The sequence below is a fragment of the Rhizophagus irregularis genome, chromosome 16, assembly GCF_026210795.1.
Source record: "Rhizophagus irregularis chromosome 16, complete sequence".
NCBI classification, from domain to species: domain Eukaryota; kingdom Fungi; phylum Glomeromycota; class Glomeromycetes; order Glomerales; family Glomeraceae; genus Rhizophagus; species Rhizophagus irregularis.
In genome coordinates, this window is record NC_089444.1 from 4,158,751 (window position 1) to 4,178,027 (window position 19,277).

The 19,277-nt window shown below is 28.8% G+C and overlaps 4 protein-coding genes across 4 annotated transcripts; 3 read left to right on the forward strand and 1 right to left on the reverse strand.

Moving 5' to 3' along the window:
- Window positions 1-4,848: 4,848 nt before the first annotated feature.
- On the forward strand, window positions 4,849-5,097 carry OCT59_008585 (uncharacterized protein; the record flags this gene model as incomplete). The annotated part of the gene is made up of 1 exon (XM_066142594.1): window positions 4,849-5,097. One exon carries the CDS (start codon window positions 4,849-4,851, stop codon window positions 5,095-5,097), a length of 249 nt encoding a protein of 82 aa, XP_065999461.1.
- Window positions 5,098-8,006: 2,909 nt separating this feature from the next.
- Window positions 8,007-9,632, reverse strand: OCT59_008586 (uncharacterized protein; the record flags this gene model as incomplete). Its single annotated transcript, XM_066142595.1, has 9 exons — window positions 8,007-8,022; window positions 8,121-8,139; window positions 8,257-8,268; window positions 8,361-8,394; window positions 8,477-8,509; window positions 8,834-8,879; window positions 9,389-9,414; window positions 9,496-9,549; window positions 9,615-9,632. The coding sequence occupies 9 exons, from the start codon at window positions 9,630-9,632 to the stop codon at window positions 8,007-8,009; spliced, it is 258 nt and encodes an 85-aa protein (XP_065999462.1).
- A 2,682-nt stretch (window positions 9,633-12,314) lies between these two features.
- On the forward strand, window positions 12,315-13,223 carry OCT59_008587 (uncharacterized protein; the record flags this gene model as incomplete). The annotated part of the gene is made up of 1 exon (XM_025329444.1): window positions 12,315-13,223. One exon carries the CDS (start codon window positions 12,315-12,317, stop codon window positions 13,221-13,223), a length of 909 nt encoding a protein of 302 aa, XP_025169224.1.
- A 1,251-nt stretch (window positions 13,224-14,474) lies between these two features.
- OCT59_008588 (uncharacterized protein) lies at window positions 14,475-14,711 on the forward strand (the record flags this gene model as incomplete). The annotated part of the gene is made up of 1 exon (XM_066142596.1): window positions 14,475-14,711. One exon carries the CDS (start codon window positions 14,475-14,477, stop codon window positions 14,709-14,711), a length of 237 nt encoding a protein of 78 aa, XP_065999463.1.
- Between the last annotated feature and the right edge of the window lie 4,566 nt (window positions 14,712-19,277).

Genomic DNA, 19,277 nt, shown 5'->3' on the forward strand with positions numbered 1-19,277 from the left:
TTTGTAACTCTATTGAAAGTTATATTGAAAAAAAAAGAGAAAGTTATGTATCGGTTAGCCTCCGAAGTTCATAAAAAAGGTCTGGTTCTTTATCTATTAGGAAGCCTTGTTGGTAGAGGGCTCGGAAGCCTTCGGGCTTTTGACTTTGGTCGTTGCAGCCATCCAACGATAAGATTTTATAACTTTACTTACTATAAAGGACTGAAAGAACTGAAAATTTTGACCAAAAAAAAAGACTTTTATAATATGGTAAAAAAGAAACACTGGTCAAATGATGAAATATCGGGTAATAACGTATTGGTCAAATATCAGGAAATAATCAGAAACCCGATATGGCATGATAGGCAATATTAAACATTTACAAGTATCGGTAATCCAAAATGTTTAATAATATTTTATGAAAAAAATCTGATTTTTTAAAGACATATCATTAAAATATCAGAAAATTTTATTATACCTATCAGTAGTCTGATAGGTCATTGGAATAATTTACGGCATGTAATTATTTCTATTCCCACAAAAATCTTCGATCTTTTTTTTAATTGATAAACTTTTTTTTTTTTACACTTTAAAGTTAATTTTTTTTAACTTTTTTCTTACAATACTTTAAATAAATAAATTTTTATCACACCTTTTGAAGAACCAAATATTTAACTCGAAATTAAATTTCTAACTTCTGGCAAGCTCGTCCAACGTTCAGAATATAATCTGCAACATGCAGAAACGGATTAAAAAGTTTCACTTTAGTAGTCTCCGGACTTCTTTTCTTTTGAAGGAAACGCCAGACTCTTGGAGACTTTAAGGAAGCCGAAGACATATACCAGTATCTAAATTAGTTCCAGTCTTCCGGAGTAAGCAAAAAATTTTTTTTATTTATTTTAATGAACGTTAGCACTAATATTCTTTTTTATTTTTTAGGTCCAGAACGCCGAAGGTATAGGTTCAGAATTTGACATTTCGAAGGTATACTTCTTTGAAATAATTTTTTTTTTTATTTTTTCAACTAGCGAAACGTTTATTAACGCTTCGTTTTTTTTGCTTTTTTAGGTTCGACTTCTTTAGGCGGCTCCTTAGACGGATGTAACTCGACATTTTAAAGGTATACTTGAAGTATACTTTGAAATATATTTTTTTTTATTTTTTTTCAACGAAACGTTTATTAATGTTTCATTTTTTTTTTCTTTTAGGTTCGGTTTCTTTTGGGTGGCTTTTTAGACGGATAAAATTAAACTCAACATTTCGAAGATATACTTCAAGTATACTTCGAAATATCTTTTTTCATTTTTCAACGAAATGAACAGTAAGTTTCGCAACACGTTGCGAAACTTACAATTTTTTTTTTCTTTGAGAGTTTGAGAAACGTTATTCTGACATTTCTCTTTTTTTTTTGTAGGTTCAAGTGGGGAGCTTCAAAATGGCAAACCTTGAATGGTAAGTTTTACAACGCGAAACTTATTTTTTATTTATTTTTTTTGTAAGAAACATTATATTAACGTTTCTCTCTTTTTTTTTGTAGGTTCAAGTGTTCGGCTCAGTGTTTCAAAACGGTAAGTTTAAACGTTGCGAAACAATCTTTTTTTTTATTCTTTTTTTTGTAAGAAACGTTATATTAACGTTTCTTCTTTTTTTGTAGATACTCTCTGGATATTGGATTTCGGTTAGGTTTTGAAGTTTCGTTTTGAAACTTCGATTCTTTTTTTTTTATTTTTTTTTAAAGAAACGTTACTAATGTTTCTTTATATATTTTTGTAAGCTCCCTTCGACTTTTATACCGGACTGGGATGCTAAGGCCTAAGAAAGGGTAAGTTTCAAAACTTTCAATATTTTTTTTATTTTTTTTTTGTAGAATCTGTAGGCTCCGCTGCTCCGGTACTCTAAGGTTGAAATGGTAAGTTTCGTAATGATTTTTGTTATGAAACTTTATTTTTTTTATTAAGAAACATTTTAACGTTTCTTTTTCTTTTTTTTGTAGGATTTGTTGAGCTCGGTATTTAAATTCGGTAAGTTTTTTTGTCGAAACTAAATATTTTTTTTTTCAATAAATCAGATTTAGATATATGGGGGCTGTTAAAGAAATGTATCAACGTTCTTTTTTTCAATTTTTTTGGGTTACCGGACTCCTAGGAACTTGGAAGTCTCGGTATAATATATGGGTGGCGTATGACGTTTGATTGTGTTAAAGAAATGTACTAACGTTTCTTTTTTCATTTTCTTAGGTTACCGGACTTGGAAGAATCCGGTAAAATATATGGGAGGAGTTTATGGTGTTAATTGTATTAAAGAAACGTATTAACGTTTCTTTTTTTTCATTTTTTTAGGTTACCGGACTCCTAGGAATTTGGAAGAACCCGGTAAAGTATATGGGGAAGTGTATAGCGTTGGTGTTTAATTATGTTAAAGAAACGTATTAACGTTTCTTTTTTTGTTTTTTTAGATTACCGGACTCCTAGAAATTTGGGAGAACCTGGACTTAGGTATATGGGATAATGCGGTGTATGGTGTTTAATTGTTTTAAAAAAACGTACTAACATTTCTTTCTTTTTTAGTAGGAACGCCAGACAAGATTATGAACTGGACTTTGGACGAAAGGTAAATAGAAGGGTTTTTCTATTTTTTTTTTGTAACATTTTTAACGTTACTTTTTTCATTTTCTTGTAGATAATTCGCTCAAGATGAAATTGACACAAGGTACCAGAACTTATTTTTTTTAATATTTTTCGTTAAGAACGTTTACTAAACGTTCTTTTTTTTTTATAGAGAACGAAATAATATTTCACTCACAATTTTACCAAGTCAAAATCAACCTAATCTACCACAATCTAATATTCATCTTCTGCTTAATTCGTTTGGTATTAGTAGGCAATAGTTCGGAAGAGTTAGCATAAAAACTTTGGGAAAAATAGTTGTTTGTTGGAATCGAACCAACTGGAATAATATTCCAAACCATTAACAACATAATGTAGATAGATAGAATAGGATAAATTAACGAATATAATTTTTAAAAATATAATAATAAAATAAATATATATATATATATGTTATTATGTTAAATAAATAAATAAATGAATAATATATAGTATATATAAATGAATAAATAATAAGTTTCAGGTTTCGATGTAGCAAATATACATCTAATATTATAAATAGTTCGGAGAAATATCAGATTGCTGAAATTCTCCCGATATTCATATAGCACTTTACCGTTATGTTCTAACCTGAAAGTCACATGACTTATACCTGATCTGCGCCGAGAACCGGTCACAAATCGGGTGGATCAATCAGCTGCCATTCAGGTTAAAATCGAAAACATATAATAGGGCTATCGGATAAATGAAATTTACCCGGTAGCCCTTCATTCGACCAGTGAAAGACGTTTCGCTCTGCAATATAATTAATTCGCAAATGTATCGTTCTTAACCCAACACGCGGTGCTGACCCGCATAATATATTTTAATAAGGGGTCAGATGATGTCACCAGAAGGGTCAAGTCCGATATTTTTGCAACTAAATCATTTAGTGAATTACTAAAACGGACGGACCACGTGATAATTTTCTGGTTTCGCTATAGTAAAACCCGATTAATATTAATTTTTCATTAATACCCTGTACAATTTCCTATCTTCACATTGTAAACGGTCGAATATCAAGCATGAAAAGATGATAAAATTCAACTACCAAACGTAATTGCCAAATGTTAAGAACGAACAAATTAATTATGAATTGGCGTAGATGGATAAATAATTAGCCGAAAAGGATAAACATTTAGGAAGAGTAATGATCTACATGATGTAATATTTATCAAATGATTGACAAAGAACCAATAGGATAAATAGAGTCGATCAATTGCGGCTTAGCAATCTTTAACAATAAGAACGATTAGAAAGAATAATTATAAGCCACAAAAGATGGATTATAAGCAAAACACATGAAGCGGATTGAAAGAACATATAAAATAATGTCGGAAAGATTAAAGAACATAAAATAATATAAAAGATAACATAAAAAGATAATACAAAGATATTATAAAAGATAATATATATATAAAAGATAGCATATTAAAAGATAGCGTATTTAAAATATAGAAAGATAGTTCAAAGATAATATAAAAGATAGTATATAGATAGAATAGAAAGTAGTGTAAATTTGTATAAATAGAGAACGGAATTCAAAGTAATTCCACAGTTCTCATCCACAGAACTCAATAAAAATATAAGTTTTATTTTTTAATTATTTGTTAGTAAAGTTTAATGTTAATTAAAGGTAATAGGTTCGCCCTAAACTTTAATTAATGTTTGCTTAATTAATTTTAATTGAATAAATGGAAATTTTAAGATGAATTAAATGTACACTTTTGGAAAGTAATAATTCGTAGCGAGAGCTATCGAAGTTTGAAATTAAAGGTAAAAGTGGATATAATTTGGGGAAAATTTAGAGAAGTTAAATTTTATATCGTTCGACGTTTTATATTACTAACGCTATTTATGTTGTGAACCAAGAATGTTGTCGTATATTGTTGTTATATGTTGTTCGTTGATTATGTTATTGTTAATTATGTTGTTGATAATTTGTTCGTTTGTTTAATTGTTCGTTCGTTCGTTCATTCGTTCGTTCGACCATGAGAATGCCTGTTCGATGTGGCAACTCTGTAAATTGATGACAGAGGGAATTGGGGGATCTCAACATGCCATTTAGCAATAATAGTCTATTCAGACTGGATTAATATATGAAATTGTACATATTAAAAGCTCTTTATTCGTCGATTTTGACATTCATAAATAGACTATAAGATATATACGTAGAAATTCTCAAATTTTTCATTGAACGCTTCGATCTTACTAAAACATAATCATGTCTACAAAACTTAGAAATAAAGTATCATGTGATTGCAAGGAATGCAATGGCAAATATGTTGATGAAAGAACCAGAAAAAGACATCTAGATTTAGAGCGTCATTTAGCGTCTAGCGTTTCTGGATTTGTCCCTTTTTTACCCGGAAATAATCGGATTAAGACAGCACATACCGTCTATCATAGTCCGATCGTAGAAGGATCATCAAGATCAAAAGAAATGACCAATGTAACTGAAGATATGGGATAGATTACACAGAAATTAATGTTAGATAGTGATAATTAGTTAACTGAAAATATAATACGGATAAATAATTAGCCGAAGGATAAATAATTAACCGATAAAATATTATTTATAGTTTAGTTTAGTTTAGTCACAAGATAGTCATATGATAATACATCTTTATTTTCTTATTATTCTTAAATTTTTATTAGTAGAAAAGTTAGAAATAGTAGAAATAATTTTCTTAAAAATGTATAAATATAGGTGGGATTCGATAGGAATTCCGCAGTCAATTTTTGGCTCAAATAAAATAATATTGAAATATTAATTATTAAAAGTTATTCAAATATGAATATGCTCATTATACGCTTGAGAATTAATTAATATTATATTATAAGTCCAGAGAAGTAAAGTAAGGGAAATTATCCCAGTTTGATTATTATATGAATTGTAATAATAAGTTAAGAGAACTCTCGCAGTTTGTAAGAGAAATTATGAGAATATAAGAGATATAAAGGAAAGAGAGCGAGAAGTTAAGAGATTATAAAATCTAAACCAAGCATAATATTGAACTGAGTATGAGTTTAGTCTACTGATATGTGGCAGGTATCGGTGACAATTTGGTGCAATGCTTCTGAGAAAGAAAATGATTGACTGTGTGTCATCATACTGGCTATCTTCATATAGTCAGGTACCTGTGTGGTATTCCTGAGAATCTGGACTCAAGTATATAAAAGAAAAGTTATTAAAAGTACAATGAGAAAATGAATGAAATATGGATCGAGTAGGGTTTATAGGAGAGATGTCTGTGTACTATAAACCAAGAAAACAAGTTATTAATTGAAATATGGTATAGGAAAGATCCATAAGAAATAAAAGAGAACAGGGTTGAATAAGGTTTATCAAAAGATGTGATAGTGGTTCAATCGCCAGCGAATATGTCAATAAAACATTGTCTTTAGACAAGAACCTTATACATGAAACTAATGTATAAGAAGTAGTTGATTATTTTAAAGATGCATGGTTATTTGAGTTACTAAAAGAAATGAAAATGATAAACAGATTTAGTATTGTATGAAAGACCCTGAGAAAAATAAGAAATATGAAACTTATTATAAGAGAGAATTCCTGTGTACTATAATAAGTTATAGAAGACTGTAAGGATTCCGCAGTTGGAATAAAGGAATCAGAAATAAAATAAAGAGAAGCTGTTATTCTTCAACCTGAATAAAAAGAACAAATAAAATAAAAGAGAGTAGCTGTTATTCTTCAACTTGAATAAAAAGAACAAATATAAGAAGATTAGCTGTTATTTCTTCCACTGGTCAAAATTGATGTTATCGGGCACATATCATCTACCCGATATGTGCCTGATATGTATAAGATATATGTGCGATATTTAACAATACTACACATATCAGGTACCCAATATGTGTAGTACAAATGTAGAAATTCGGACACATATATTATACATATCAGATACATATCGGGTACATATCAGGTAGTAAAATATCAGTTACATATAGTATACATATCAGATACCCGATAGATTCTAATAAATATCGGACAGATATTACATACTTATCGGGCACATGATATGTGTAGTACAATTGCAGAAATTCGGTGACATATAGCATAAATATCAGATAGATTTCGGATAGATATTATACATTTATCTGACTAGCATTCTATATATACCAATAACGTATAATATACACATTTCAGATAGTAGTATTTATGCTAATTTAATAGATTTATAATTTAAATTCAATTGTTAAAAGTTTTATTTATATTTTTTAAAAATATTACAAAAAAAAATTATTATTTTATATAAATTCAATTAAAATTATGTAGATACTAATTTATAATTAATGTGTTCACTTGTTTGTTGCTTAGTATTTGTATTTTCATTTTATCATCTGTTTATTAATAATTTGATATTTAAATAATAATAAAAAATGTTAAAGAGAGTAAGAGATTAGTGTTAGAAAATATTAGTATAAATATTAGTAAATAGAAGTGTAGTAGAAAATGTTAGTAAATACATTAGAAGTATTAATAAAAAATATTTAGTAGTAAAATATAAAAAGAAATGTTAGTAGAAGTGTTAAAAAAAGTTTAGTACGTAGCATAGTAATAGAAACATTAGTAGGAGAAAAACATATTAGTAAGAACATTAAGAAAAGAGATATAACAGAAAATGTTAGAAAAAAAAATGGCAATAAAAAATATACCTTTGTATTTATTTTGGACAAAACAATAAAATAAAAATTTTTAAAAGAGAAAAGATTTTAAGAAAAAAAAAAAAAAAAAAAACGCGAAAGACAAATAAATAAAAAAATCGTATTACCACGTGATTAACAATAATTATTAATTTTTATTGGCTATTTAGGTAATTATTGATTTTAAATTGGTTTGTGTAATGCATTTATACTAAAAGTACATTCAATTACACTCAATTGCACTGCAGTTAAACTCTTTATCACTTTAAATACAAAATCATACATTCCTACGCTGTATATACCAATTAGTCATCTATCGGTCACCTATCGGTCACCTATCATGCATATACCGGATACCCGATTCATCCAAAATTCAAAAATAAAAGAAACATAATTTATGTTTCTTTAATATATTAAAAAATTCCTAAGCTTACAATTTCAAGTCTAGGTTCATCCAAAAGTCCAGCAACCTAAAAAAAGAAGAAAGAATCGTTTAGTAACGTTTCTTAAAGAATAAAATAAAAAAACCACCCACCCTTTTTTTACCTAAATTCCAAAGTTCAGGTCGTATTATTCGTCCGGCAACCTAAAAAAAAGAAAAAGAGAAAAGAGAAGCATTAAAAACGTTTCTCTTAAAAAAAACAAAAAATATTACTCCGCTTATCTGGGTTCATCTAAAAGTTTTTCGAAGGTAAATACCTTCGAATTTTCATTTCACCATCCCGGAGACCTAAAAATTAAACCAAAACGTTAATTACGTTTTGTTGAAAAACAAAAAAAAATAAATTTTTTCAAAGGTAAATAAATACCTTTGAATTTTCATTTTACCATCCAGGAATCTGAATACCTATAAAAAAATAAAATCAAATATTAGTTACGTTTCATTGAAAAAAAAATAACAAAATTAGAAGAATTTCGAAGTATACTTTGAAATTCTATCCAAGGATCTAAGGATTCTGCTAACCTATGCCGATGCCTATAAAATAAACGAAAATAAGGTTGGTTAGTTAAATAAAAAAAAATTTTGAAATAAAAAGTTTAGAAGCATTTATTCGCTTTAAAACTTACCAATCCAAAGCCTAAAGAGTAACTGAACCGATACCTAAAAAATAAAATAAGAAAATAAATTAAATTAACTTAAAAAAAAAAATAATAAATTTCGAAGCTTTTGCTTCGAAACTCACATATATAATGCCCATCACAAGGATATCTGATATCTACATACAAATAAAAAAAATTAATTAAATTAAAAAAAAATTATTTCAAATAAATTTCAAAGCAAAATGCTTTGAACTTTGAAGCTTACCTATCCAATGCCTATCCAAGGGTATCCGATGGAATTAATATAATAACCTATAAAATAAAATAAAATAAAAATTATTAATTAATTAAAAAAAAATTATTTCGAAGTTTTCAAATTTACCTATATATCCAAAGCCCAAGAGCTAAAAGCCGAAACCTAACAAATAAAGAAAAAAAAAATCAAAAAAAAAATCATTTTTTTGTTTTAATAAAAAGTTTCGAAGCTCTTCGAAACTCACATATCCAAAGCTGCCCATGTCAAGAGCTAAAAGCCGATCGCGAAACCTACAAAGAAAAAAATTAAAAAATAATTATTTTTTTTTTTAACAAAAGAATTTTCGAAGCTCTTCGAAACTTACCTATATCCAAAGTTCATGAACCAGAAGCCAATATCTAATTAAATATAATATAAATTAAAAAAATATTTTATAAAAAAGTTTTGAAGTGAATTTCACTTTGAAACTTACCATTCTAAAACTTAAAGACATCGTAGCTAGTGCTCTGAACGAGTCGAGTTGAATCCGAGTCTAAATTGATACTCAACTTGACTCGAGTCAACCCAGTTCAGCCTGCTTAAAAATAATGCTTTAATAACTACGTTTTTAATTGCAATGAATACACCTGCACACACCCATTTATCTCTATTCCTGATCACCGTTCTGAAAGAAGAGACCGTTCCTAAAAAAAATAAGAATAAGGTGAGTAAAAAAAAGAACAATAAAATCAAAGAAAAAAATGAAAAAAAAATGAAAATATACTAACCTCCTGCCTTCTTAGAAGTTTACCGAAATCACCGTTCTGAAAGAAGATACCATTCCTGCTGAAGAAATAAGAATAAGGTGAGTAAAGAAAGAATAATAAAATCAAAGAAAAAAATGAAAAAAAATGCAAATATACTAACCTTTCGCACCTCTTGCATTTTTAGAAGTTGCCATTCCGAAAGAAGAGACCATTCCTAAAGAAATAAGAATAAAGTAAGCAAAAAAAGAAACCCGAAAAAAAAAATAAAAATGTACTAACCTTCCACACCTTTTGCATTCTAGAAGTCCATCGAAATTAAAGTTGCAGCTCGAAAAAGCTCAAGCCGGCTCGCCTACAAAAAAAAATCAGTTTCAGACTTTTGGTCATATGACTTACCAAACTGATTTATCAGTTGATAATCTTTTTTTATTACAGTAAAAAAAAAAAGATTATTAAAAAAACGGGTTTATTTTTTTTATAACGAACTCGGCCTTACACCCTTAAACTGAATGCGAAAGGTAAGCGGATTTATATTTTTTTTTTTAATTGATTTAAGAACGTTACTAATGTTCTTTTTCACCTTTTTCTTCTAGAAACACCTTCCGGGACTGGAATTTGGCGAAATGGTAGGTTGAGAAGACTGCTGAAAAGGGGGGGAGTGTTTTTTTTATTGTAGGAAAGCTACTAATGTTCTCTTTCGCCTTTTTCTTTTAGGAATACCTTCCGGAGTAGGATTTTGGCGAAATGGTAGGTTGAGAAGACTTCTGAAAAGGGGGAGTATTTTTATTTATTGTAGGAACGCTACTAACGTTCCTTTTTCTCTTTTTTCTTTAAGAATACTTCCCGGAACTAGAATTTGGCGAAATGGTAGGTTGGAAAGACTGCTGAAAAGAGGGGAAGTGTTTTTTATTGTAGAAAAGCTACTAACGTTCTCTTTCGCCTTTTTCTTTTAGGAATACCTATCATTTCAGCGAAATGGTAGGTTGAGAAGACTTCGGGAGTGTTTTTTATTGTAGGAACGCTATTAATAGCGTTTCTTTTCCTTTTTTTTCTTTAAGAATACTTCCCAGAACTAGAATTTGACGGAATGGTAGATTGGAGGGAAGGAGGAGTGTTTTTTTTTTGATCGTAAGAACGTAACTAACGTTCTTTTTTCTTTTCTTTTTTTTTATAGGAACGGATCTATCGGCACTATTTCTAAAGGTAATTTAGAGGGAAAGGGTCTTTTTTTTATTTTGATAAGAACGTTACTAATGTTCTTTTTTCTTCTTTTTTTATAGGTGCCGTTAGAATTCGACCGGATAAGAGTTTCTATGATGAGATTGGTAGGAATTTTGGAAAAAAAATATAATTTACTATCGTATTATAAGATTGACCAAATTGTCCGGGAATATATATCTCTAAAATCTAATGTATAATTATAAAGATATTGTATTGTTGTTTCAGAAATTTGATGTATAAATTGTAATTATAATTTATTAAATTAAATCAAATAAATAAATAAATAAATAAATACGTTAAATAATTAATCAAAACAAATTAATAGCTCGAGCCCAGCTTGGCTCGAGCCGAAATCTATCAAAGCTTGACTCAGCTCATTTGTTTCGAGCTAAGAATTATTATAGCTCGACTCGAATCAAGCCGAGTCATAGAAATTTTTGTGACTTGGTTCGGCTTAGCTCAATATAATCTTCAAGCCGAGCTCGAGCCAAACCCTGGCTCGGCTCAAGTCGGCTCATGCGGAACTTTAACCGAAATCGCTGTTCTGAAAGAACCGTTCAGTCCGTTCCTGAAGAAATAAAAAAAAAACAAAAAAAAGATCAGATAATCAAATGATTCTATTTGAGTCGATCTTTTCCCGATTTGAGTCAATTCTGAATCAAAAATTTAATAAATAAAAAAAAATTTAAAATACTGGTACCACATATCATACAAATATCGGGTGCCTGGTATACATATCGGTGACTAATAGTTTAGCTATCGGGGTCTAGGCAATTTACAATTTTAGGAATTTTCTAAGATGTAACAAATCGGGTACCCGATATGTAAAAAAGCCCAATATGTACCCGATTAGTTACCGATATATAGGTACCCGATATGTACCCGATAGTATTGATTTTGACCAGTGTTCAGCGTGAATAAAAAAAATAGATAAAACAAAGGAGTTGTTAGTGACAAACCCGTAAACTACCGTACTTCGATAATGAAGGTAAAGGCAAGCCCAGTATAGGTTACTGAAAGAAAAGAAAATTTAATAATGTTAATAATCATAAGAAATATAAAATTATTTAAAGAAAATGATGTTAATAAGAGAATTGTAATTGATGATACCAGAGAAAGTATAAGTCATGTGATAAGGCGCAGTAAAATATATATATAGACCTCCCCGGTCTGAGGAGATTGTGGACTTAGATTATTTTCAGAAAAATAAAGTTATATGAGAATATAGACCTCCCCAGAGCTGAGGAGATTACATAAGAATATTATGTAAGAAGTCACGTGAGTGGTACAAATCACATGAGTAGTACAAATCATATGAATTATAAAAAGTAGGTTACACAAAGCGCAGTAAAGTGATGAAAACAATAAGATAATACATATCTTGATGCAGTGGAATAAAAATAAAATGCGAAAAATTGAAATTTAAAAGGAAAAGGGGGTGTATTTATAATTTTTGGAGTGACACAGATCACGTGTTGAGAAAATAAAAGAAAGAAAATAAAAGAAAATAAGAGAAAGTATAAGTCACGTGATAGGGCGCAGTAAATGAAAGAAAATAAGAGAAAGTATAAGTCACGTGATAGGGCGCAGTAAATGAAAGAAAATAGAAGAAAGTATAAGTCACATGATTGATTATGTAAGCATAGAAATAATATAAATAGGACGTCTTCAGGGTTGAGGAGATTGAAATTAAAAAATAATAAAATAAATTCTGATATATAATTAACGAAAATAAAATACAAGTAAAAGCCATAAAATATGCCATTGAAATTTGAAATACCGAAAGAAAAATTAGAGAGAATTAAAAATAAGTTGAGTACAGAAGATAATATTGAAATAGATATTTATAATGAAGAGGATGTAATAATTGAAAAATGGCATGTTACATATAAAATAGTAATAAAAGAAGTTAATAAGAAAGAATGCAAAATAAGAAAAGTTGAAGAAATAAAAGAAATAAATGATGAAGTTGAAGAAAGTAATGATAATATTTATAGTAACAAAGGAGAAATGGATACTGACGAAAATATTGGAGAAAATGATGACAGTAATCACAAAGAAGATGTAACAAATAATGAAGATGATACCAGTAGTGAAGAATATAGATCAGGAACGGATAAGGAAGAAATTGAAAAAGAAGTAGTAATAGAAAGATCAAAAGCATTCTATGAGTTATTAAAAGACCTTAATGTATCAACGGTAGAAGAATCACTAGAAAGTGAAGAAAATGATCAAGAGGTGACATTAGAAAGATTGTTTACTAAGGCAATAAAAGCGGGACAGGAAGCAGTAAAATGTTGGTATGATGTAGGAAAAGCTGTTAGAAACAAAGTTGAAGAAGAAAGAAATAAATTAGGAATAAAAGAAAAGTCAATAAGAACTAAGATGTATAATGAGTTAACAAAAAGATTAAAAGGATTTAGCAGAAAAGCAATACAAAGTAAGATTGAAAGAGCTGAAAGAGTTTACAAATTATTTAAGGGAATAGGAGGAAGAAGTAAAATAAATAGAATGAAAAATACTAGTATGAACACAATAATAAACCTTAAAGAAAAGAAAGGTGAAGTCAATGAATTAATAAGAAAAGTAAATGAAATAGAAGAAGAAAGAAATAGTATAACAGAAGAACAAAAGTTAAAATATATAAAAATGAAGTTTAAGAGTTAAATAAAATGAGATTATAAGAAGTATGAGAAATATATGAAAGAATTGATATATAAAGGAATAAAATATTTAAAGTAAATTATGAAAAGTGCAAATTTATATCATAAAAAAATAAATAATAAAAGTGTAATAGAACGTTAAAATGGAAATACCAATATTCTATGGTGTAAAAGGAGAAAACCCAAAGGAATGGACAGATCAAGTCGAGAAATATTTATTGAAAATAGGAGTTAAAGATGATAAGAGAATATTTGAAATTGCAAGAACACATTTGTTAGACAATGCGAAAGAATGGTTGGAAAATGAAGGAGTATACATTGTAAATTGGAATAAAAATGAGATTAAATGGTTGAATTTGAAATTCAGAATAATTGATAAATATGCAAGTAATAATAGAAGTTGAGTGACTGATTATTATAAAAGTAAAAGGAAATGGATAATTGTTAAAATAATAATAATAATAATAATAATAATTCTTTTTATAATAAAAATAAAAATACAAGTAAAGAATCATAAAGTATGCAATTAAATTTTAAATTATCGAAGAAAGAATGGAAGGAAGTTAAAAATAAGTTGAATGAGAAGGATAATATTGGAATAGAGAATGCAATAATTGAACAATGGCATGATACACATGAAATAGTAATAAAAGAAGTTAATAGGAAAGGATGCAAAAGAAGACACAGGTCGAAAAGTGAAAAATCAGGCACCAATCGGTCACCAATCAGGTAGCTGATTGGTGACTGATTGGTGACTGATTGGTGCCTGATTGGCATTTTCGCCAAATACCGTCACCAATCAGGCAGTTTACTAACTTTTGATCCAGTGATCAGAAAAAGATGAAATATAGCTCATTGGAATCGTCTCAACAAGACGAATCTAATGGTAGTAAAATTGCATTTCTAGGATTGATAGTTAATAAAAAATTAAATAAAATATAAATGATATATTTTCATTTTTATACTTTACTTAATTTCTCATCAAGTATTAATCCTAGAAATGCAATTTTACTACCATTAGATTCGTCTTGTTGAGACGATTCCAATGAGCTATATTTCATCTTTTTCTGATCACTGGATCAAAAGTTAGCAAACTGCCTGATTGGTGACGGTATTTGGCGAAAATGCCAATCAGGCACCAATTGGTCACCAATCAGATACCTGATTGGTGACCGATTGGTGACTGATTGATGCCTGATTTTTCACTTTTCGACCTGTGAGAACAGTTGAAGAAAGAGTGAGAAATAAATTAGAAATGTTATGTAATGAGTACTTTCAGAGAGGAATGAAATATATTAATGAACATGAAGAAAGATGTGAACACAAAGACACGAATATTTCACAAATGGGAGAATGTAAAATAACTACACATAGGAATAATCGAAAATGTATAAACAAACGGGATGTAGAAATTGAAAAAGTAAGAAGAATGCTAAGGGATACACTAAGTGAAGTGTTAAAAGATAAGGATCAAAATGAAAAGATATTATAAGAAAGGTAGTCAGTGTAATGGAACTAAGAGTTAAGATTGAAATATAGGTTAATTGAAAAATATTCAGATAATAAATAAAGGAACTAGAGGATAAGTAGTTATCCAGAAAGATGTTAAACTAATTGAGAATTAGCGAAGTTAAAAAATATTAAGTTATAAGTAATAGAATATTATATGATAAAAGATGTAATAAGAAAAATGTAATAAGAAGTCATGTACATGAGAATGTAAAGAAATAAAGATTGAAGTAATAAATGAATAGTTATATGAATAAAATATAAATAAACTGAAAATACGAAATGAAATCATTTTACAAGTGAATAAATAAATAAAATAACGTAAAATGGAATGGTATCATCAGTGGGAAAGTGAATACAAGACACATAAAGAGGAACATGAGTTAAGAACAGAGGAATTAGATGAATGTTTAAGTTGTGAATTATGTTATCTGATAGTAAATGAACCAATTGTATTCAAGAAATTTTGGGATGCACTATTCAAATTTGAAGATGCGATAATAATATATAATGATGTAACAATCAAGGGAGTATTAAGTTTATTAAGTATGGATAATTCAGAAAGGGAAGACACAATACATAAAGGAAGATGTAGAGACATAATGGATAGAATAACAGAATCAATAAGGTATAGAATACAACCTAAAATAAAAGAAAAAGGATTAAGAGCAATTATATTAGTAATTGTGAGGGATTGTATTGAAAGAAATCTAGAGAATGAAGTATTTGACAGATTAATTGGGAATCCTGAATTACTAGAACATAAATACATTTTAGAAGATTGGGATGTCAAAAGAAGATTTGAAAAATTTTGGCAATGGTATAGGGTTGCATTAGAAGAAATTAGGGCTGTAAAAGTAAAAGTAGAAGCAATAGGAAAGTTCAAGGAATTATTGTATGAAGAAGAAAAGATAGCAGAAAGTGAAGAAAAAGTGAAAGAATTAATGCAAGAAATAACACATGAGAATGTAGAAATAGATAATGTTCATGAACATCATAAGAATATGGTACAGAAGATAATAAGGGTATTTATAGACACTAGGGGTTTTACAAAAGAACCAGAAGATTCAGAAAGTGAAGAAAGTCCAGCAAGTTATGAATTGGAAAACAGTTCTGAAGAAGAACTAGAAATAATAATAGGAGACAAATCATGGAAATTTAGCGAATTAAAGAGAAGGACAAGTTCTATCAATGAAGATCAATTGAAATACATCTGGAAAATAGGAATAAAGTTGATGATAGAAATGGATGTATTGGTAACAAAAACATTTATAGATAAAGTTCAAGAAATAAAGGAAATGGATGAAGAGGTTGGAAAGAGAAACAGTAATATGTAGAAGGTGCGGTAATAGGAGATTTGAAATGAACAAAATGGATAGCGAATGTGAAGAATGTATTCAAGAAATGCAGAAAGATGAATAGGATGAGTTAGCAGAATTAAAAGATGAATTAGAAAAATTGGGATATGAGATAGATGTATCAGAAATTCAAAGAATAAAAGGTTTTGGAGTAAATAATCGAATAATGATAACAAAAGAGTTTATAAAAGAATATATGAAGATAATAGATTTGGAAGATAAAGAAGTAAGAAAAGAAATTCATAAGTGGTTAAACGAGAATACAACTTGGTGTGAAGGATGCGAAATAAAATGGATGAATAATATGTTTAGATTAGGAGAAATTATATGTAAAGATTGTAAGGAAGAAGATATCAATGAAATGGACGATCGAGTAAAGAGATTGAAGAAAATATTTGAAGGTATGGGAATAATAATGATTGAAGGAGAATTATTAAGATTAATTAGTATGGGGTATACAGATGGAGAAATTTTAGATAAAGAATTTATTGAAATCTTTCAAGAAAATAAGAATGAGTCAGAAAAAGAGCTAAGGAAAAAGTTAGATAAGTTGTTAAAGGAACAGGCAGGAATAATGGATAGTGAAGAAAGTGGTGAAAAGAGTGATAATGAAGAATCAGAAGAAGATAATACAGATGAATCAGAAAAGATTGAAGAAATATTAAGCCCAGAAGAAGATGAGGAATGGAATGAAAATATTGAGAATATAAATGAAGAAGGAATCGAAAATATTATAAATACAGGAGGTTTTGGTTCAAGTCAAAATTCAGATTCGAATAGTTCATTGAATATTAAAGATTCTGATAACGAAAGTGAATTATCTGATTACAATTTACAAGATTTATTTCAAGAGAATATATTATTAAATATGGCAACCGAAATACAAATAAGAAGAATGCTTGAAAATGCTTTAGGATTAACAGCTAATGCATTAGATAATGCATTAGGAGCAGGACAAACTATAGTAGATAGAATTGCAACTGCAGGAAATGGAAGAATAGTAGGTATGCCAACTTTTAGTGGAAAAGAAGATGAAGATGTTAACGATTGGATTAGACAGTTTGAAGTAGCATTTACAGTAAGTGGAAGACCAGAAGGAAATATTGGAGGAGGTGCATGCAGACAAAATAAAGCGAATATAGCAATAACCTGTTTAAGAAAAATCGCATTACAATGGTATAATGAAGAAAAAGAAAGAGTAGTAGCTAATTTAGTAAACTGGTGTGATCACGATGATGATAGAAATTTAAAAAATAAATTAATTAATAGATTCACTAGAGAAGATGTTAAAAGAAGAAAAATGATAGAACTGACAAGGATTAAACAAGGAAAAATGAAAGTGTTGAAGAATATACCAGAAGGTTTAGGTCAATATTAAGAATTGCGATCAGAGGTCAAGTATTACATGATCTATACCAAGTAAATTATTTTATTCAAGGATTAGAACCTATGTTAGGATATCAAGTTAGGAGAAGTAGTCCAACGAATCTAAATGATGCAGTTAATATGGCAAGAAGAGAAGAAGAAGCTAGGAGTGAACTATTAATGAAAACAATGGGTTTAAATATAGAACAATTGGGACAAGAAAAGAATATGGAAGAAATCTTGAGAGAAGAAACAAATAAATATAAGAAAATGAATCCAATTGCTGAAGAATTACAGAATAAAGAAGTTAAAAATGATGAAATGGATGAAATGATTAAGAAATTGGAAAGAATGGAAGCACATATGATGGGAAGGAATGGAAGTACTAGAAGACCAATGAGAAGAGATAATAGAAATAATGTTGATTGGAGTAAAATGAGTTGTTATACATGTGGAAAACAAGGACATACTTTAAAGATTTGTAGAGAAAATCAAAGAGGAATGAATAGAAGAAATAATCAAGTTAATTACCTTAATGAGGATTATGATGAAGAATATGATGCTTATAATATAGAATATGATGGCTATGATGAATATAATGAATATGAAAATAGTGAGTATGATGTTTATGAAATGGAAAATGAAAGTGATGTTGAAGAAAATGATATGTATCCAGCACCGATCAGAAGAAGCGAAAGGAATAAAGATAAAGTTATGAATGATGAAAGAAATAGAAGAAGAAATGTACAATGGCAAGAACAATAACAAAAAGCACAAGGAAAAAGGAAAGGTTTTACACAATAACAGTTACAAAAAGCAAAAGAAACTAGAAGAAGAAACAATTTATGTCAAAACTGTGGCCAATATGGACATTTTGCTACTGAATGTAAAAATGAGAAAGTAAGATTAAAAAGTAGAGTACCAAATATTAAAGGATTTGATCCAGTTAAAAGATTTATGAATTCAAATGTACCAATTAGTTGGGAACAATATCTAAACGAAAAACCTGGTGTAGGAAAGAAATTGTGAAATGGTTTGAAATATTGACTACGCCCGGGGAAATAAAGAATATTAATCAAAATAGAAAACCACAAGCAACAAGATGTAATGTAATTGTTAAAGGAAAAATGATGAGAGCTTTAGTTGATACAGGAGCAGGAATTTCAGCAATATCTAACGCATTAAGAAAAGAGTTAAATATACCAATAATTAAGAAAAGTAATGTAGTATTAACGATAGCTGATGGTAAAAATATAGCATCATTAGGAATTGCAGAAATAGAAATAGAGATTAAAGAAGATTTGGAAATAACATTAGAAGTTGAAGTAATTGATTCAAAACGAAAAGAGTTGATATTAGGAACTAATTTATTGAAATATGGAATATTAGATATGAGAGAAGGAATGTTAACAATAGAATTAGATAATGAAATTTATGAGATACCAATCACCACTATATATATTTGCCTTTTCTCCATCACTAATAAATTGAAGGCATGTGATGCGGCACGTGACATATAATGTGATCCCCGCAGAAGGGGTGACATTTTGTGTGTGATGCGCTAACTGCCACATCCCTTAAACGTCGCATCCCAATGATCAGCTGATTCTGCCAATCAAGCCAGCCAACCGATGGAGCCAAATATATCACGTGATGTTACACAGATTTCCAAAAAAGGAAATTTTGTTCCTCACGAAAATGAAATTTTAAGTTACACAAAGTTCCCAAAAAAGGAAATTTGTATGCAGATCATTAATTCCGGCCGGAATTAAAGATTTATTAAAGTCTATCATGTGACGTTTACAAATTTTAAATTCTTATACAAA